The sequence below is a fragment of the Tursiops truncatus genome, chromosome 2 (assembly GCF_011762595.2).
Source record: "Tursiops truncatus isolate mTurTru1 chromosome 2, mTurTru1.mat.Y, whole genome shotgun sequence".
NCBI classification, from domain to species: Eukaryota; Metazoa; Chordata; class Mammalia; order Artiodactyla; family Delphinidae; genus Tursiops; species Tursiops truncatus.
This window is the reverse complement of record NC_047035.1, coordinates 2,070,747-2,088,421: the sequence shown is the minus strand read 5'-3', so window position 1 is coordinate 2,088,421 and position 17,675 is coordinate 2,070,747. Positions and strand designations below refer to the sequence as shown.

At 57.8% G+C, this 17,675-nt stretch overlaps 2 protein-coding genes across 11 annotated transcripts in view; one reads left to right on the top strand and one right to left on the bottom strand.

Annotated features, from left to right (window-relative positions):
• XRCC3 (X-ray repair cross complementing 3) overlaps positions 1–3,858 on the bottom strand; it is a 19,994-nt gene extending 16,136 nt beyond the window's left edge. For 2 of the 3 annotated variants that reach the window (XM_073799148.1, XM_033850561.2), the window contains exon 1: positions 3,483–3,858. The gene's annotated coding sequence lies outside the window, so the exon portion shown is untranslated. Of the gene's footprint in view, positions 1–2,815; positions 3,062–3,482 lie in introns of those variants that run through there. The other variant, XM_073799149.1, reaches the window with a different exon arrangement.
• On the top strand, positions 3,838–17,675 carry ZFYVE21 (zinc finger FYVE-type containing 21). Of its 8 annotated transcripts, XM_033850565.2 has the most exons (9): positions 3,905–4,031; positions 4,480–4,634; positions 13,001–13,051; positions 13,251–13,419; positions 14,313–14,388; positions 14,473–14,564; positions 15,060–15,113; positions 16,819–16,961; positions 17,093–17,675. In XM_033850565.2, exons 3-9 carry the CDS (start codon positions 13,013–13,015, stop codon positions 17,126–17,128), a joined length of 609 nt encoding a protein of 202 aa, XP_033706456.1. In that variant the 5' UTR covers positions 3,905–4,031; positions 4,480–4,634; positions 13,001–13,012; the 3' UTR covers positions 17,129–17,675. The 8 variants fall into 8 exon arrangements, 6 of the variants coding, with proteins under 6 accessions (XP_033706453.1, XP_033706454.1, XP_033706455.1 ...); XM_033850562.2 differs by lacking the exon at positions 4,480–4,634 and having other exon boundaries at positions 3,838–4,031; XM_033850564.2 differs by lacking the exon at positions 4,480–4,634 and having other exon boundaries at positions 3,893–4,031; positions 12,929–13,051.

Here is a 17,675-nt window from a genome sequence, read left to right as displayed (position 1 = left end):
ATCCAAATCGGAAAAGAAGAAGTAAAGCTGTCACTGTTTGCAGATGACATGATCCTATACATAGAGAACCCTAAAGATGCTACCAGAAAACTACTAGAGCTATGAATTTGGTAAAGTGGCAGGATACAAAATTAATGCACAGAAATCTCTGGCATTCCTATATACTAATGATGAAAAATCTGAAAGTGAAATCAAGAAAACACTCCCATTTACCATTGCAACAAAAAGAATAAAATATCTAGGAATAAACCTACCTAAGGAGACAAAAGATCTGTATGCAGAAAATTATAAGACACTGATGAAAGAAATTAAAGATGATACAAATAGATGGAGAGATATACCATGTTCTTGGATTGGAAGAATCAACATTGTGAAAATGACTCTACTACCCAAAGCAATCTATAGATTCAATGCAATCCCTATCAAACTACCACTGGCATTTTTCACAGAACTAGAACAAAAAATTTTGCAATTTGTATGGAAACACAAAAGACCCCGAATAGCCAAAGCAATCTTGAGAACGAAAGAAGGAACTGGAGGAGTCAGGCTCCCTGACTTCAGACTATACTACAAAGCTACAGTTATCAAGACGGTATGGTACTGGCACAAAAACAGAAAGATAGATCAATGGAACAGGATAGAAAGCCCAGAGATAAACCCACGCACATATGGTCACCTTATCTTTGACAAAGGAGGCAGAAATGTACAGTGGAGAAAGGACAGCCTATTCAATAAGTGGTGCTGGGAAAACTGGACAGCTACATGTAAAAGTATGAGATTAGATCACTCCCTAACACCATACACAAAGATAAGCTCAAGGTGGATTAAAGACCTAAATGTAAGGCCAGAAACTATCAAACTCTTAGAGGAAAACATGGGCAGGACACTCTATGACATAAATCACAGCAAGGTCCTTTTTGACCCACCTCCTAGAGAAATGGAAATAAAAACAAAAGTAAACAAATGGGACCTAATGAAACTTAAAAGCTTTTGCGCAGCAAAGGAAACCATAAAGAAGACCAAAAGACAACCCTCAGAATGGGAGAAAATATTTGCAAATGAAGCAACTGACAAAGGATTAATCTCCAAAATTTACAAGCAGCTCATGCAGCTTAATAACAGAAAAACAACAACCCAATCCAAAAATGGGCAGAAGACCTAAATAGACATTTCTCCAAAGAAGATATACAGAGTGCCAACAAACACATGAAAGGATGCTCAACATCACTAATCATTAGAGAAATGCAAATCAAAACTACAATGAGATATCATCTCACACCAGTCAGAATGGCCATCATCAAAAAATCTAGAAACAATAAATGCTGAAGAGGGTGTGGAGAAAAGGGAACCCTCTTACACTGTTGGTGGGAATGTAAATTGATACAGCCACTGTGGAGAACAGTATGGAGGTTCCTTAAAAAGCTACAAATAGAACTACCATATGACCCAGCAATCCCACTACTGGGCATATACCCTGAGAAAACCATAATTCAAAAAGAGTCATGTACCAAAATGTTCATTGCAGCTCTATTTACAATAGCCCAGAGATGGAAACAACCTAAGTGTCCATCATCGGATGAATGGATAAAGAAGATGTGGCACATATATACAATGGAATATTACTCAGCCATAAAAAGAGACGAAATTGAGCTATTTGTAATGAGGTGGATAGACCTAGAGTCTGTCATACAGAGTGAAGTAAGTCAGAAAGAGAGAGACAAATACCGTATGCTAACACATATATATGGAATTAAAAAAAAAAATGTCATGAAAAACCTAGGGGTGAAACAGGAATAAAGACACAGACTTACTAGAGAATGGACTTAAGGCTATGGGGAGGGGGAAGGGTAAACGGTGACAAAGCGATAAAGAGGCATGGACATATATACACTAACAAACGTAAGGTAGATAGCTAGTGGGAAGCAGCCGCATAGCACAGGGAGATCAGCTCGGTGCTTTGTGACCGCCTGGAGGGGTGGGATAGGGAGGGTGGGAGGGAGGGAGACGCAAGCGGGAAGAGATATGGGAATATATGTATATATATAACTGATTCATTTTGTTGTGAAGCTGAAACTAACCATTGTAAAGCAATTATACTCCAATAAAGATGTTAAAAAAAATAAATAAATATAGAAATGAAAATAAATAAATAAAAAAAACAAAAAACTAATGCACTAAAATAAACGTGTTCAGGGCCTCTCCCGCTCAACCAGACAGCCACCCAAAGGACCCGGAGGGTTGGTCGGGGTGGGAGGACCCAATCCCCACACACTGAAACTGTTAATTCTTTCTCTGGCCAAGTTCGGAGCTAAATTCAGGCAAACTACATACAGCTCCACTGATGTTGCCCTAAAATCACCAAAGGTAATGGAAGGTCGAGGGCTGACTTTTATCAAACACTTAGTCTCTTCCAAGCACGTGACAGGTATGAACTCAGACATCACACGAGCAATATTATAACCCCTGTTTTGCTGGTGAGAAAATAGAAGCACAGAGTGGTTAAACGACAAGCTTAAGGTCATGCAGCCAGCAAGTGGCTGGCCTGCGATGCAGGTCCAGGCTGTGTGTTCTAAGCCCCGACCCAAATTAGGCCGACCCTGAGTTTACACAGCCCACCTGTTAACAAATCCAAAGGGAATCATTTGGTCTCCATACTCTGCAGAACTCAGTCATCCAGAGGCTGACCTGCCCTGGGGTGTCCAGCCCTGTTGGGAGCAGCCCACTCTCAAGGATGGGCATCTTTTCCGGCTCCCCCTCCCACAAAGGGCGCCAACGAGCACTCCTTCATCCTGGGCTGCTGGGAGGACGCTTTCACCTGGGACCTTGGGTGGCCATACAGGTCCTCCCACGGCTGGGCCACCTCTGTGGTTTCTCCAGAACTGGCCAGCCTGGACTTCTGGCCCCCGTCGCTTCTCAGGATCGTCTTCTGCCCTGGGCATCTCTTCTCTCTTCAGCCCCTGAGGCTTTGAGCACTCCCCACTCCCCCAGACCTGGGTGTCCGGCAGACCCCGCCTTGGCCGTCCGATGGACCAGGGCGCCCTGCAGACGCACCCTGCCACCTACGCACATCTGCTCTTCCCATCGGGCGCTGCATCTCCGAGGTTGTCCACCCCCAACCCTCTCCCGCCCCACCCCACGGCCCCTAGACTGCTGCCACAGCCCAAACTGGCCCTGCAGCTGTGCGGGCTGACGGCCCCAGGACAGGGGCCCTCCGGTCCCAGCCCCGCTAGCCAGCCCGCGCGGCCCCGGCACCGGGCTCCCTCCCGCCACCGGGACTCGCTCGGCCCCTCGCTCGGCTGTGCCTTCTGCCCGCCCGCCCGCGGGTGCGAAGCGCGGCTTGGGGCATCGATGACGCGCGACCCCGTCCCCCCAAAGCCCCAGGAGGAGGGCCGCGCGGGCGCCGAGCTGCGCTCTCGGTGCCCAAGGCCACCCCTGCCTCCATCCCGCCCCGGACCACAGCAACCACTACTCCTCGCACTTACCTAGCCCGCGCTCCACAGGCTTCTTCGCGCCATCCTACCCTTCGCAGCCTACTCTTCCAATGAGCGCCGGGCGCCTCGCGCCGGATACGCCAATCAGAGAGGAAGCGGCGCCCACGTTGCCGACTAATTGGCCAATCCAAAGTCTCAATAGCCCTGAGGGGGCGGAGCGTGCTCGGGCCGGCCCTCACTGCCTATTGGTGGCCGACCGCAGGGTGGCAGGGGAGGTACCCTTGCGCCAATTGGAGAGCGCAGCGATGGGACGGACATCTGGCGCCGATTGGTCTGCGCTCTGTGATTGGCGTGGCTATTGGGCGGAGGCGCTGTCAGTCGCGCTGGCTGGGCGGGGCGGGGCGGGGCTCCCGGGGGGCTAGGGTCCGGTTGCGGGCGGCGGGCGAGCGCTGGGGCGGCGTCATGTCCTCCGAGGTGGCCGCGCGCCGCGACGCCAAGAAGCTGGTGCGCTCCCCCAGCGGCCTGCGTATGGTGCCAGAGCACCGCGCCTTCGGCAGCCCGTTCGGCCTGGAGGAGCCGCAGTGGGTCCCGGACAAGGAGGTAGGTCGCGGACGCCCGTCAGCCCCGGGACCGGATCCGCTCCCCCTGTCCCCTCCCGTGCCCCCGAGCCTCCCGGCGTCCGCGTCCCGCGTCGGCTCCCCGGGCCCGCCCCACCTCCCCGACGCCCCTCCGCAGCCCGACCCGCTCTCCGCTCCCCGCGCACCCCGGCCCCGGAACTGCCTACTCCGGCCCCTGTGTCCTCCCCACCCCCAAACCCGGCCGCCCTCGGGACGCCTGCCCCGCGCCCTAGCGGAGCCCCCGGGCTCCACCCTTCCCGGGCCACGGGTACTCTGCCTGGCCTGGTTCCCTTTCGCGGGGCGCCCAGTCTACCCCGCTCTTAAGAAACTGCCCCCCGAGGTTTCTGTGACCCCTCACATATCTCCCTTCCTGATACGACCCGGGCTTTGCCCAGCTGCGAGGTCATCTGTGGATTCCGCCACATCCATAGGTCGAGCTGCTGGGCTGGAACCTTTGATACAGTTGCGACTCCCTCCCGCGAGGGAGGAGAGGAGTCTCGTGTTTGTTTATTTATAATCAGCGCTCTGTGCAGGGGACTCTCGCTGTGTGGATTGCCTGGCGGTGGTGTCTGAGGGAGTCTTGGGGGTGAGTACGCGTGTCCAGGTGGGGCGTGTGGAGGGCGTCCTGCCTGGGGAGCTGCACCTGCGCCCAGAGGTGAGGGGCGGGGTGGGGCGTGAGCTCTCCCGTGGGTGGGGTGGGGGCGGAACCTCTGAAGGCCTTTTTGTGCTGTGCTGTGCCACAGGGTTTGGACTGGATCCCATAAGCCGGTTATTCTCAGCTATGCTAAGCCAGGCGGAAAAACTTACCGCATTCCTGTAAATCACAGACGTCCCAGAGACATAAAAGTAGCACGATTTATTTTTTTTACGCGGGCCTCTCACTGTTGTGGCCTCTCCCGTCGCGGAGCACAGGCTCCGGACGCGCAGGCTCAGCGGCCATGGCTCACGGGCCCAGCCGCTCCGCGGCATGTGGGATCTTCCCGGACCGGGGCACGAACCCGTGTCCCCTGCATCGGCAGGCGGACTCTCAGCCACTGCGCCACCAGGGAAGCCCAGTAGCACGATTTTTGAAAATGCTTTAAGTTGCATCTCCTTCCAGCGTTCCGATTGACCACTTTTCCTTCCTCCCCGTAGAATGACGGTTGCAGGCGGCACGTTTTTTTGCAGGGGGGGCGAAGTGAGGGGATGCGATCAGGTGTTTTCAGGGCACTGGCGGTGAAGCGCCCAGAGCTCGGAGGGGCGGTTGGGCCAGCCGCGGGGAGGTCTCAGCGCCGTCCTGCCAGGGCTGCCCTTTCCTCCCATCTCCTGGTCACCGAGTCCCTGCAGGCCAGTGCACAGAGGGCGAGATGTTGGCGCGCAGGCGGGTCACTGAGCTGGCCCAGGCCACGTCCTCCCTTCCTCTTGGGTTTCTGGTCGCCCTGTCTGTGCTCTTTCTCTTCTGCATTTTTCTTCCTGGCGTTTGCAGTGTTTGAAATCACAGAACATACCTTTTCTCGTGTGGTCTCCTTGGTTAGTGCTGTTAAAAGGTGATTAAAGAGAAAAAAGGTAATATCACGACTCTCGTTCTCCTAAGTGAATGCATGTTCCGGAGCTCTTTTAACTGCATCAGTGAGGGAGCCGGGCAGGTGTTATCAAGGTTCAAAGAGAAGTCAGAACCGCACAGCCTGACCTGGAAGGAGGCAGGTGAGGGCAGGAGCTAGAGGCGAGTTGGTCTGTTCCACGCCGGGGGAGGGGAGCCGGGACAGGGACATACTGTGTCCGCAGCATCTCCACTTCACTGAGTGGGCACCAAGCGTGTCCTCGAGGCCAGGTCAGAGTGTCAGTCTTTTTCCACTTTTGTCCTCCGAGGACCCTCTTTAGACATTTTTTCCCCTGATTGATTCCCCCATGAAATGCTCACAGCAGGGATATGTCCACCTCCTTAGGGACCGTATGTGCGGGAGAACACCCCTCTGGACGATGTGCAGTTTTCCCCTGCAGCCCGTGAGCTGCTCTTCAGTTAACCTCTGGGTCCCCCCTGCCAGCACTCTTCAGGGCCCCTTGCTCTTTGCTGGAATGATTGTTTCGCAGGTTGTACTGCATGTGTTGTCTTTCTTTGCGGGTCTGGTGTTGAGGTGCGTCTGGGGCCCTGCCTGCCTGTCTGGGGGCTCTCGGGAAAGCGATCAGTGTGGGTGGGAGTGCTGGGATCAGCGTGGCACTCCTTCCTGTAACAGAAGTTTCGTTCTTGTGTTAGAAGGATGGCGGGGTGCCTTCCAGAAACACGCCCCCAGTTTGCCATCTGAGCAGCCAAAGAAGGCCCTAGAGGCGGAGGGAGCTCAGAGCGGGGAGGAAGCGCCAAGTGACCGTGGACAGTTTCTCCTCTGACTTTGAGGAAGTGCGTGTTGAAATGTGCTGGGGAATGTCCTAGAGTCCAGAAGGGACCAAAGGAAGTGTCGGGAGGAAAAGAAACTGGGAGTGGGGCAGTTGGGGCTGGGAGCGTCGGGACGAAGGCTGGCCTTGGTTGCGGGGCCTCTGCCCTGCTGCTCGCGCGGCCTGGCGGCACTCGGCCTGCCCAGTGCTTCTGGACCCACGACCCTGGTGTGTGGGGAGGGGACCCAAGTGTGGATCTACCGGTGCTGAGAAGTAGGTTTACTTGTGGTTTGGGACAGGCGGTGGGGGGCATAGGTGGAGCATGGCAGGGGGCGACATGCTGTCCTCAGCTTCACCCGCCCCCGCACTCAGCTGTGGGTGGATGAGTGTCACGGTTGTGTGCAGCCGTCCTGTGTTCTTCGTCCCGGCTGTCTTCTGCTGGGTCCATCAGCGGCCAACCGGTTGCCCATCTATCAACTCTTTTTTTTTTTTTTTGAAGTTTATTTACATGTGGTTTTCTCGTTGTGTTGCCATTATCAAAGTGGGATTCATTTTTTTTTTAATTAATTAATTAATTAATTTTGGTTGCATTGGGTCTTCATTGTGGTGCGCGGACTCTAGGCGTGTGGGCTCAGTAGTTGTGGCTTGTGGGCTTAGCTGCTCCACAGCATGTGGGATCTTCCTGGACCAGGGCTCAAACCCGTGTCCCCTGCACTGGCAGGCAGGTTCTTAACCACTGCACCACCAGGGAAGCCCTATCAACTCTTTACTCAGTGCCTGACCCTGTGCCAGCTTGGTAGCTGGGGCCCACAGGGGCATCCCTTACAGATGTTGGAAAACGTGGGGATGTGGGTACATCTGTAGCTCTCAGCTTCTCAGAGGGGTTCCTGACCCAGAAGTAACTGAGACTTGCTTTCCTGGTGTCTCTGTGCCCCTGGGAGCTTGTGAGGTGGGGAGGCAGTGGCGGGACAGGGAGGGCCTGGGAATAGCTTGGGCCTCGTGTGGCTGCCGTCCGAGTGTCCGATGACCAGGAGAGTGGCCTTAGGGGTGGGCTCTCTGGGCACACAGCCATAAGGACTTGCTACAAGTAGCCCAAAATACTGAATTTTATCGTTAGAATCCATGCAGTTTTGCATCCCTTTTCTTCCTGTCCTGGGCGCTGGGTTTAGCCAGTGATGACGATGGCTCTGCACTGTCACTGACGTCAGATGCTCTGCAGATGCAGAACCGGGGAGGAGAGAGCACAAGTGTGTCAAACAAAAACAAGGTGAGGAGAGATTTGTGTCCCCAGGGTCACTGTGGGGGGAGGTCCGGCCCAGGGCCCTGTGAGCTCTCCAAAGGCAGGTGGCAGGGGCTTGCTCCATGGGAGGGGCAGCCCAGGCTAGGAGAGAGTGGGGTGGGAGGGGCAGGTGGTGTGATCTGACAGAGGATCAGGGGGTGCATCACCCCAGGACAGCCTGTCTCAGGCTACGGGGTGGGTCAGAGTTCAAGGCCCTGAAGGAAGGAGAGATGAACGAAGGTTTTACCAAGTCCAGTTCGTGGGCGCTTTGTTCCGATGGATGTGTCAGCCAGTCCCATCTGCAGTCCGCGTGTGGCTTGTGGTGGGTGGACAGGGGTGTCTGTTAGTCTTCTCTGGGGCAAGAGGGGAGGGGGCCCTTTGCAGGATGCGTTCCCAGAGCACTGTGGGCGGCGTCCCCGGTCTCTGGTCTTGTGGCCTCCGGGATCCCAGGCGGGTCCCCATGGTCAGGAGCCAGGAGAGCTGCCCACGGCTGCTCGGGCCAGCGGGGCGCTGCTGCCAGTGTTGGGAGAAGGCGGGTTCCTGGCCGTCCTGCGGGACATGGACAGTGGCAGCCTCTCCTTCCTGGGATGTGGTGTCTGCACCTGCTGCTCCCTGTTTGATGGCTCTGGGCTTTGTCCTTGGAGGTGTTCTGTCCCTGCCGCTCCTTCCCTCAGGCGCCCCACCCACCCCCGTGAAAGCATCTGTTGTCAAATTCGTCTCGTTCCCGGGGCTGCTGTGTGTCTGCTCTTCGTCCCTTGAGCTGGTTTCTAACATCCTATTGGTTCCCTCATTAGTTAATGAGTTAAATCTTTTTTTTAAAATTTATTTTAATTAATTTATTGATTTTTGGCTGCGTTGGGTCTTCGTTGCTGTGCACGGACTTTCTCTAGTTGCAGCGAGCAGGGGCTACTCTTCGTTGCAGTGCGTGGGCTTCTCATTGCAGTGGCTTCTCTTGTTGCGGAGCACGGGCTCTAGGCACGCGGGCTTCAGTAGCTGTGGCTTGCGGGCTCTAGAGCGCAGGCTCAGTAGTTGTGGCACACGGGCTTAGCTGCTCTGCGGCATGTGGGATCTTCCCGGACCAGGGCTCGAACCCGTGTCCCCTGCATTGGCAGGCGGATTCTTAACCACTGCGTCACCAGGGAAGTCCGTGAGTTAAATCTTTGACGTGGGTTCACTTTATATTTGTAGGAGTTATGCTTTTACTCTTTAAAAACGGTTGTCTTTCAACAAAGATACAGTAATACATGTAATTTTGTAACTTATTTTTATGATTTATTTTTGAGGAAGCTTTTTCTTTTTAATTTAATTATTTTTGGCTGTGTTGGGTGTTCGTTGCTGCATGTGGGCTTTCTCTAGTTGCGGCGAGCAGGGGCTACTCTTCGTTGTGGTGCGCGGGCTTCTCATTGCGGTGGCTTCTCTTGTTATGGAGCACGGGCTCTGGGAAGAGGAAGCTTTTTTAAAAAAAATATTTATTTATTTATTCGCTTGTTTGTTTCGGCTGTGCCGGGTCTGAGTTGCGGTATGCACGTGGGATCTAGTTCCCCGACCAGGGATCGAACCTGGGCCCCCTGTGATGGGAGCCCAGGGTCTTACCCACTGGACCACGAGGGAAGTCCCCTTGTAGCCTGAGAAGCGGTCTAGCGTGCAAGCCAGGCACAGCCGGGCAGGTGTTGTCTCTCCTAGCACCGCCAAGGACAGTGTGGGAGGAGGCGTGACTGTCCTTTGCCGCTCCAGCCTCAGAGGGAGGGTGGGCATCTGTCCCAAACTCTGTCCTTTTTTTTTTTTTGCGGTACGCGGGCCTCTCACCACTGTGGCCTCTCCCGTTGCGGAGCACAGGCCCCAGATGCGCAGGCCCAGCGGCCATGGCCCACGGGCCCAGCCGCTCCACGGCATGCAGGACCCTCCCGGACCGGGGCACGAACCCGTGTCCCCTGCATCGGCAGGGGGACTCCCAACCACTGCGCCACCAGGGAAGCCCTGTCCTTTTTATAGTAACTTCTTTTTAAACGCTCCTTTAAACTCTCCAAACTCTCTCTTCCGACTATTCTACCTTGAGGGAAGATGCCCTGTCGGCCGTCCTGATGCGCTGCCCTGGGCACCCCCAGGGCTCCCTGTGCTGGAGTTGGACAGCAGGTCGGCAGAGACCGCAGGTCTCCAAGCAGCCCTGTGGCCCAGCCTCTGCCCTCGGCTGCGTGCCGGGGTGGACCCCACGATCCCCGAAGGCCCCTTCTGCCCTGAAGTCTTCCATCTGGGCCCGGCTTCCTGTGGCCGTTTCTGGTTTCTCCTTTGATTGCTCGTAATCCCCTCACTTCCCCACCAGAAAGCACACCTCCAACCTCGTCTGAACTCTCCTGCGTTGGCAGGGTGGGCATGAGTCAGCTGTTGCTTTCCTGGCCCTGCGAGGGGTTGAGGCCGCTGGGCTCTGACCCTGGGGCTGCAGCCGGGAGTGCCTCGGTGTCGGGTGTTTCACTAGAGGCTGTGTGTGCCACCCCCCCGGCTCCCCTGTCCTCTCGTGGGCGCCCAGGGGACACTGTGGAGGCCACCCTTACCACCGGCTTCCTCCCAACTGCGGGGCAGGAGTCCTGGGGGTGAGCGCAGGGGCCCCGGTGGTGGGCTGGAGGCCCCACCGTTGACACTGTTTCACTCGAGGACGAGGACGGCCCTGCTGGTCCTACCGCCCGTCCTGGCGGGTGGGGAGCGGCCTGGGGCAGCCCGCGGAGGATCAGGCAGCATCTGCATGTGTGTCTGTGTCTCTGTGCCTGTCTGCATGTGCTGTGTGTGTTTGTGCCTTAACCTGCACCTCACACGCAGGGCCTTCACTGAGCTCCTGTGGGTCCCGGTTCTCCCTTACAAGTGTGCCTGTCTGTGATGCCAGCCCCAGCCCACCCTAGTGATGCCGCGGTGACACAGGCCTGGGTGCGACATAGTCCGGGAGGCTGGAACCCAGGCAGCTTTTGTCACACATGGTGCAGGTGGGTTGCTCACACCTGGTTTCTGGACTCCGTCTCCCCAGACAGTGGTTTCCCAGAACCCCAGAGCCTCTGGGTCCAGGTCAAGTGCACGGGGCTCGGCCTGGGCTTTTCGTTTCCTTTCGATGCAGCTGGTTTATCAGACAAGGTGTGAGTTCTTTGGTGGTAATTTTACTCTCATATCTTCACCAGTTGCTTTATTTCCTTATTTACTTCTGTTTTCATACCAAATTGTTCTCTTGATAACTTTAAAAGCTTCTTTTATATAATCCACAGGAAACTTACTTTATTTAAAGCCTGTAAGTTTTCTGAATAACCTCGTTGGTTATTTAGATTAATACAAAACTTCTAGATCACTAATGTTTTTAAGGGAGTGAATTTTATTTATTTAAAAAATTTATTTTATTTATTTATTTTTGGCTGCGTTGGATCTTCGTTGCTGCGTGCGGTCTTTCTCTAGTTGCGGCGAGCAAGGGCTGCTCTTCGTTGCAGTGCGTAGGCTTCTCATTATGGTGGCTTCTTGTTGCAGAGCACGGGCTCTAGGCACGCAGGCTTCAGTAGTTGTGGCATGCAGGCTCAGTAGTTGTGGCGTGTGGGCTCAGTAGTTGTGGCGTGTGGGCTCAGTAGTTGTGGCATGTGGGCTCAGTAGTTGTGGCTCATGGGCTCTAGAGCTCAGACTCAGTAGTTGTGGCATGTGAGCTCAGTAGTTGTGGCACGTGAGCTCAGTAGTTGTGGTGCACGGGCTCAGTAGTTGTGACACGTGCAGTCAGTAGTTGTGGCTCACGGGCTCTGGAGCACAGGCTCAGTATTTGTGGCACACGGGCTTAGTTGCTCCGCAGCATGTGGGATCTTCCTAGACCAGGGCTCAAACCCTCATCCCCTGCATTGGCAGGTGGATTCTTAGCCACTGCACCACCAAGGAAGCCCCGGGAGCAAATGTTAAATTCTGCTGTGGTCTTAGTTTAGAAATTGGTCTCTCAGTTGTGTAGATGCGAGCCTCCCGGCGAGGGTGGGGCAGCCCTGGGCTCCGTGTCCCAGCCGTGGGTGCAGGACGCGCATGGACTCGGGAGGCAGCTCTCGCACTGGAGCCTGGCCTGACGCTGGTGGTCCAGCCGGCTTTCCCCACATCCAGTGGATTCTGTGGCTGGCAGATGTGTGAGGTCACAGGAGAGCGTGGCACACAGATGCCCTGCCATGGGTGGAGGCCCAAGGGCCAAACACACGGAACATTCCAGAACTGACAGCGAGAGGCAATGGCAGGGACTGGTGGAAGCAGCTGCGCTGTGATTAGCCAGCTCATGCCTGAAGCCGACAGGGACTCTGTGGATGGTTCTGGAGAGCCAAGGTGGGCCAGGCCCTGTGTCCCAGCCCAGAAAGCAGCGTAAGAGCAAAGAGAAAATAAGGAAACATCAATCACAGGATCTCAGAACGCTTAGACACCAGCCCAGGGTGGGGCCGTGGCCACGTAGAGCTGGGTGGGCTCGGGGCCGGCCTGGATGCCTGCCCTCCCACGGAGAAGGGCACACTGCGTGTGGATGCCAGGCTCCTTCCATAAGCTTCCTCAGGGTCCCGGCCCCATGGTGGGCCCTGGCACCTGCTGTGCCTTTCCTCAGAGCAACAGACCCGGCTGCAGGCGCAGGCCTGGGGGCGGGAGGGGTGCAGAGCAGGGGTCAAGGTCAAGCACTGCGTTGGCAGAACGGGGAGGATGGGGAACAAAGCCTGGGCGGCAAGTGGGTTCTGGCTGCCCAGATTGAAGCCAGGCAGTGAGGACGAAGGGCAGGACACTGGGGTCAGGCCGTGTTGGCCAGGACTGACTGGGGACTGGCCGGGTTCGGGTCGCGTGGTGGTCAGGGTGTCTGGCTCCCTGACAGTGGCATTTTACTGTCACCGTGTCATTGGGGTGAGGTGGCACATGTGTCCAGGAGCAGCTTTTCCACCGTGGAGGCTGAGCCTTGGCGGTGCGGGGACAGTCTGTTCGCACTTGGTGCCAGGATGGGAAGAAACCCTCGCTTTGTCAGATAAGAGGTCTGAGGTCCTCTGCGTGGTTGGTTGGTTTGGTGATAATGTGGCCGTTTCGGGCCCTGGACCTCGGCCTGTCCCTGGAGCACTGTCCCCAGCCTCCCCGCTGAGCCCCGGGCATTTGGGGCTGGTAGCACCCTTGCTAGCTAGACGCTGCCCCAGCTCAGCAGACCCACTGCGCTTCTCCGCGCGGGGACCCGGTGTAGATCACTTTCTGCTGTGGCATCGCATCATCTCACAGCCGATCCTGGGTTCCGGTGACAGGACGGGGCTCCCTGAGGAGCTGACCACGTGGCCTTGGCAGCCGGGTCCTGACGCCGTCACCTTCTCTCCTAGTGCCCGAGGTGCATGCAGTGCGACACCAAGTTTGACTTTCTCACCAGGAAGGTGAGCTGCGGTGGGGCGGGAGGGGGCGTGGGGGGTGGGAGTGGGTGCTGTCTGTCGCGGAGCCTCGGGGACAGTGGCAGCCTGGTCAGCAGGCAGGGTTCCGGCCGCTGGGAAACCGTTGGGACCCTCGAGGCATCTGGTCGTGGATGCCGGTGGCGTGGGTCTCCGGGGGTTCTCACTGCCTGCCCCGCGTCTGCAGCACCACTGTCGCCGGTGTGGGAAGTGCTTCTGCGACAAGTGCTGCAGCCAGAAGGTGGCGCTGCGGCGCATGTGCTTCGTGGACCCCGTGCGGCAGTGCGCTGAGTGCGCCCTGGTGTCCCACCGGGAGGCCGAGTTCTACGACAAGCAGCTCAAGCTGCTCCTGAGTGGTGAGCACCTGGGGCCTCGTGTCTGTCGTGTGGTGGCTGCGATGCTGTGACGCCGTGCCTGGCCTCTGTCTCTGCAGGGTGCCTGCTGCAGGCTTGGGACCAATGGTTGGGACTCCAGGTGCGGCCCCCGCCGTCCTGGGACATGGTGGTGGCGAGAGGGCAGCTCTCTCCCTGTGCCTGCTGCCCCTCCCCGTGCCTGCTGCCCCCTCCCCGTGCCTGCTGCCCCCTCCCCCTGCCTGCTGCCTCCTCCCAGTGCCTGCTGTCCCCTCCCTGTGCCTGCTGCCCCCTCCCTCTGCCTGTTGCCCTTCCCCGTGCCTGCTGCCCCCTCCCCGTGCCTGCTGCCCCTTCCCCCTGCCTGCTGCCCCCTCCCCCTGCCTGCTGCCTCCTCCCAGTGCCTGCTGTCCCCTCCCTGTGCCTGCTGCCCCCTCCCTCTGCCTGCTGCCCTTCCCCGTGCCTGCTGCCCCCTCCCCCTGCCTGCTGCCCTTCCCCATGCCTGCTGCCCCCTCCCCGTGCCTGCTGCCCTTCCCCGTGCCTGCTGTCCCCTCCCAGGCCTTGGCAGCCTAGCCCCCCCGGCCTGCAGGCCCCTTCCACCTCCTGGCAGCAGGGCAGGTGGTGCTGCCCAGTGGCCCCTGAGCACTGGGGGAGGGTCGGCGCCCTGTGAGCCAGGCCCTTGGGAGGTAAGTCCCCTGGGAGCCCCAGGCAGCACCTTTTATTTCCACTGTTGAACCCCAACCCCGTCACGGCCTTTCCGCCTCAGCCGAGGGCCCCACAGAACAGAGCTGCCACCTGTCTTGCTTTCCTTTTGTCCTCTGTGCGTGTCCCCTGGTGGGCTGGCCTGGAAGGGGAGGCGAGAAGGGAGCTGCCGGGTCCTCATGTCTGGTTTTCATCCCCAGGAGCCACCTTCCTGGTAACTTTTGGAAACTCGGAGAAGCCGGACATGATGGTCTGTCGTCTTTCCAGCAACCAGAGGTAAAAGCGGGTGCTGCGCGGCACTGACGCTCTGTCGCTCCGAGCCTGAAGTGACGTGGTGTGGACACCCTTCGTTTGCTGCAGGTACCTGCTTCTGGACGGGGACAGTCGCCACGAGGTCGAGGTCACGCGCATTGCCGCCGTGCAGATGCTCACGGAAGGCTTCCCTCCTGGAGGTGAGCGCCGTGTGGCACCGGCCTGGGTGACCCTCGAGGTCTGTGGGCCGTCGCGCTCAGCCGTGGTGGGGGCTTGTGTTCAGTGAGTGGCTGTAGGAGCTCGCCAGGAGAATGGGGCTGAACGTGTAAACAAGCGGGGACTACCCTTCTGTACGTTTCACTTCCTGTCGGACTCGGGTCAGGGGTAAGGCTCCGGCGGCAGCTGGCATCGGTCCGATTCCCTGATGCCTGGATCGTTGCCCGCCCAGCACCACGACCCCCAGGGTCTGCGGGGACGACCCTCCTCCTGGAGCTTGCGGAGCGCTTAGCCTATTCTGGATCTTTCCACCTAAACTTTCGCACTTCAGCAGCTGTCCTTCCACGGAAGTGGAGTTGGTGTTCCGCGTTGGGCGCAGTGCGCTGAAGAGACCCACGTGACTTAGTCCGTCTTGCTTTCTGTTTTCTGATCGGCTCTTGCTTGTTCTTCTCTCCTGCCGGCCTACCTTCTTGACGTAGAAAAAGACATGCACACTTATACCAGCCTCCCGGGGAGCCAGCCCGTCTCTGAAGGTCAGCTCCCCGCTCCCCGCCGCTCTCCCTGCCCCCGCGCCGGGCTGCGCCTCCTTCAGACCCTGCTGTGTGCTGGGGTCCACGCCGAGGCTCTCTGTGAAACACACATTCCCTTCTTTTGGTTGATTTGAAGGACAGTTGGGTCTAAGACGGGCAGACAAAGCATGAATGAAGCAATCTATCTCATTTGCTCAGTTCTGCACTCCCAAGGGGAGCCCTACGCAGTGTTTCCTAACGTCCCCTGGGCATCCTCCCCTGGGCATCCACTGGGGCCTGAGCGGGCCACGCGAGGGGGGCGCGGGCGGCGGCCCTCCCCAGCGCGCTCCCGTCCCTCCGCAGCGCGCTCGCTCCCGTGTTCTCTCGTAGGAGCCTCCCTGCGCTCCTGGGCCCGCAGGTGGCGAGGGGAGCGGGCCGGCTCAGCGTTTGCCCCCTGTCCCCGAGCACAGGCTGTGCGTGGCGGCACCTGTGCTGGGCCGTGAGTCGAAGGTGCGGAAGTCACGGTCCGGAGAAGCGGGGGGCCACCCCCCACCCAGGCCGGGGCCTCCCTCCGTGTCCTTCCCACGTGTGGGCGGGGCCGGGGGCAGGTGGCGCTATGCGGCCCCTTGTGGCGGTGCTGGGAGGACAGTGAGCCCTGCTCTAACCAGGCTTCCGGAACCGTTAAATGTCCAGAAAAATGTGTTCCCGAGTGGGCGGGGGCGGTGGCCACAGCAGCGTTGCGCACTTTCTGTCGAGGCCCAGGTACTTGCATGCAGCTCTGCCGGCCACAGACTCAAAATGCGACAGCGGTCGTAGGAGCCATGGAAACGTGGCCTGGGCCAGTAGAAGTCTACCTATGGGAGCGGGGGGTGGGCAGAGCACAGCCTGCCTGCCCCAGAGCCCGGGGGCGGGGGGCACTCCTGCAAGGAGCCCAGGCGGGGACAAGCCGCTTGACACCCAGGGTCGAACCGTGGCTTATGAAAGGTCATGAGGGGCGTCCCAGGCCTTGGGTGGCGGGGCACTTCCAGCCGGATCGACCTCCCGGTGGGCCGGGCCTCTCCCCCCCAGCACCTGCTCCCCCACCGGCCTGCGTTTGACTCTGAGACCTGCGTCTGATGGAAGGGATCTTCTGAGCTGGGTAACGGCTCACAATGGAGTTTTCCTCCCAAGTCACAAAGTAGAACAGCTGTAGGTAGGCAAACTCCACTGTGAGGCTTGGTCTCCTTGCCACTTTTCTGACTGCAGTCGTGACAGAAAGGCCGTCTGTTCCTCCAGCCGTTGGTTCTCAGAGCAGGTGCTGGGGTCCCGTCGTCGTCCATGGTGTCACAGCCCAAAGGCGGGCAGTGTCCCAGCAGGCCGACCCCACATGGCATCTCTTCAGGAGCTCATGTACTAGAGTGGGGTGTTGGTGGCACTTGTGCCCTCCGCTTTGACCCTGGCTCTCCAGAGTAGGGTGGGGGTGAGGCCAGCGTGACAGGCAGGGTGCAGCCTGGGCAGCCTTCCCAACGGCACCGTGCCTCTCCCTGGGTTCTTGGCCACGTGGTGCCGGGCCTGTGAGCTTGGGCTCAAACGCTGGGCAGCCCCTAGCCCAGGCCCCGCCACCAGGCTGCCTCCGTCTGAGACCAGCACCAGGGCTGGGGAGGAGGCACCCCGGCAGCACATCAGGGCCGGCGGCACCCTGGGCGCTCAGCATCCCCTCGGGCATCCTTACCTTGTCTCCGCACTCCAGGAGGCAACGCGCGGGCCACAGGCATGACCCTGCAGTACAGGGCGCCAGGGGCAGAGGGCGTGACGCAGCTGAAGCTGACGGCCGGGGAGGACGCAAACGGCAGCAGAAGGCAGGCGACAGCATGGCTGGTGGCCATGCACAAGGTACCGTGGGCCTGGCCCTTCTGCTCAGAGCACTGCCCACCTTTCCCAGAGGGAGGCCCGCCGCCTGCCTACCCGGGGTGCCCCCACTGGATTCAGCCAGGCACACGCATTTATCTCTGGTCACCTTGCAGGCTGCCAAGCTTCTCTACGAATCTCGGGACCAGTAACGCCACGTGGGCTGGACAGTCCGCTAGGGGCAGCAGCACCTGCTCGCCGAGCACGCACAGGCGCAACTAACCCTACAAGTGCTGGAAACGCAACTCAAGTACTCGGAGCTTACCTAGTGCAATATGTACACAGTTGATTAATGCTCAGAACACCTCGTGCTTTAGAATTTGTCTCATCGATGCCTAACTGGGGGTGGGAGAGACTGAGCTACACTACTGCTAAATCTTTTTAGCATAATCTATACCATGTTTTTATGAGTGCCCAAGTTTACTAGATAGTTCTGGCCCCTTGATGTTCGTTCCATTAATTCTTCCACAGAAGTGATCTGGGCAGTGGTGACCTGGCCTGATTTGTACTGGAGCGCATCTCACAGACTGCCCGTTCACGTGTCACTCATCTGGGGCTATGAACAAACCTTTGCTACTTCACAGGGAAAGGAACAAGATTTGTGTTTTGTACTTTTCACTATTTCCCTTTATTAAAATAATTGTACAACAACAATTTGTATATAAAGCTTACGATTAAAACCTATTTTGAAAATACGGA

Excerpts from the sequence above, each read along its gene's own strand:
- ZFYVE21 (XM_033850562.2), top strand. The coding sequence starts at position 3,894 with ATGTCCTCCGAGGTGGCCGCGCGCCGCGACGCCAAGAAGCTGGTGCGC. Across the intron at positions 13,052-13,250 it reads TTGACTTTCTCACCAGGAAG|CACCACTGTCGCCGGTGTGG; the intron begins GTGAGCTGCGGT and ends CCGCGTCTGCAG. Across the intron at positions 15,114-16,818 it reads GAGCCAGCCCGTCTCTGAAG|GAGGCAACGCGCGGGCCACA; the intron begins GTCAGCTCCCCG and ends TCCGCACTCCAG.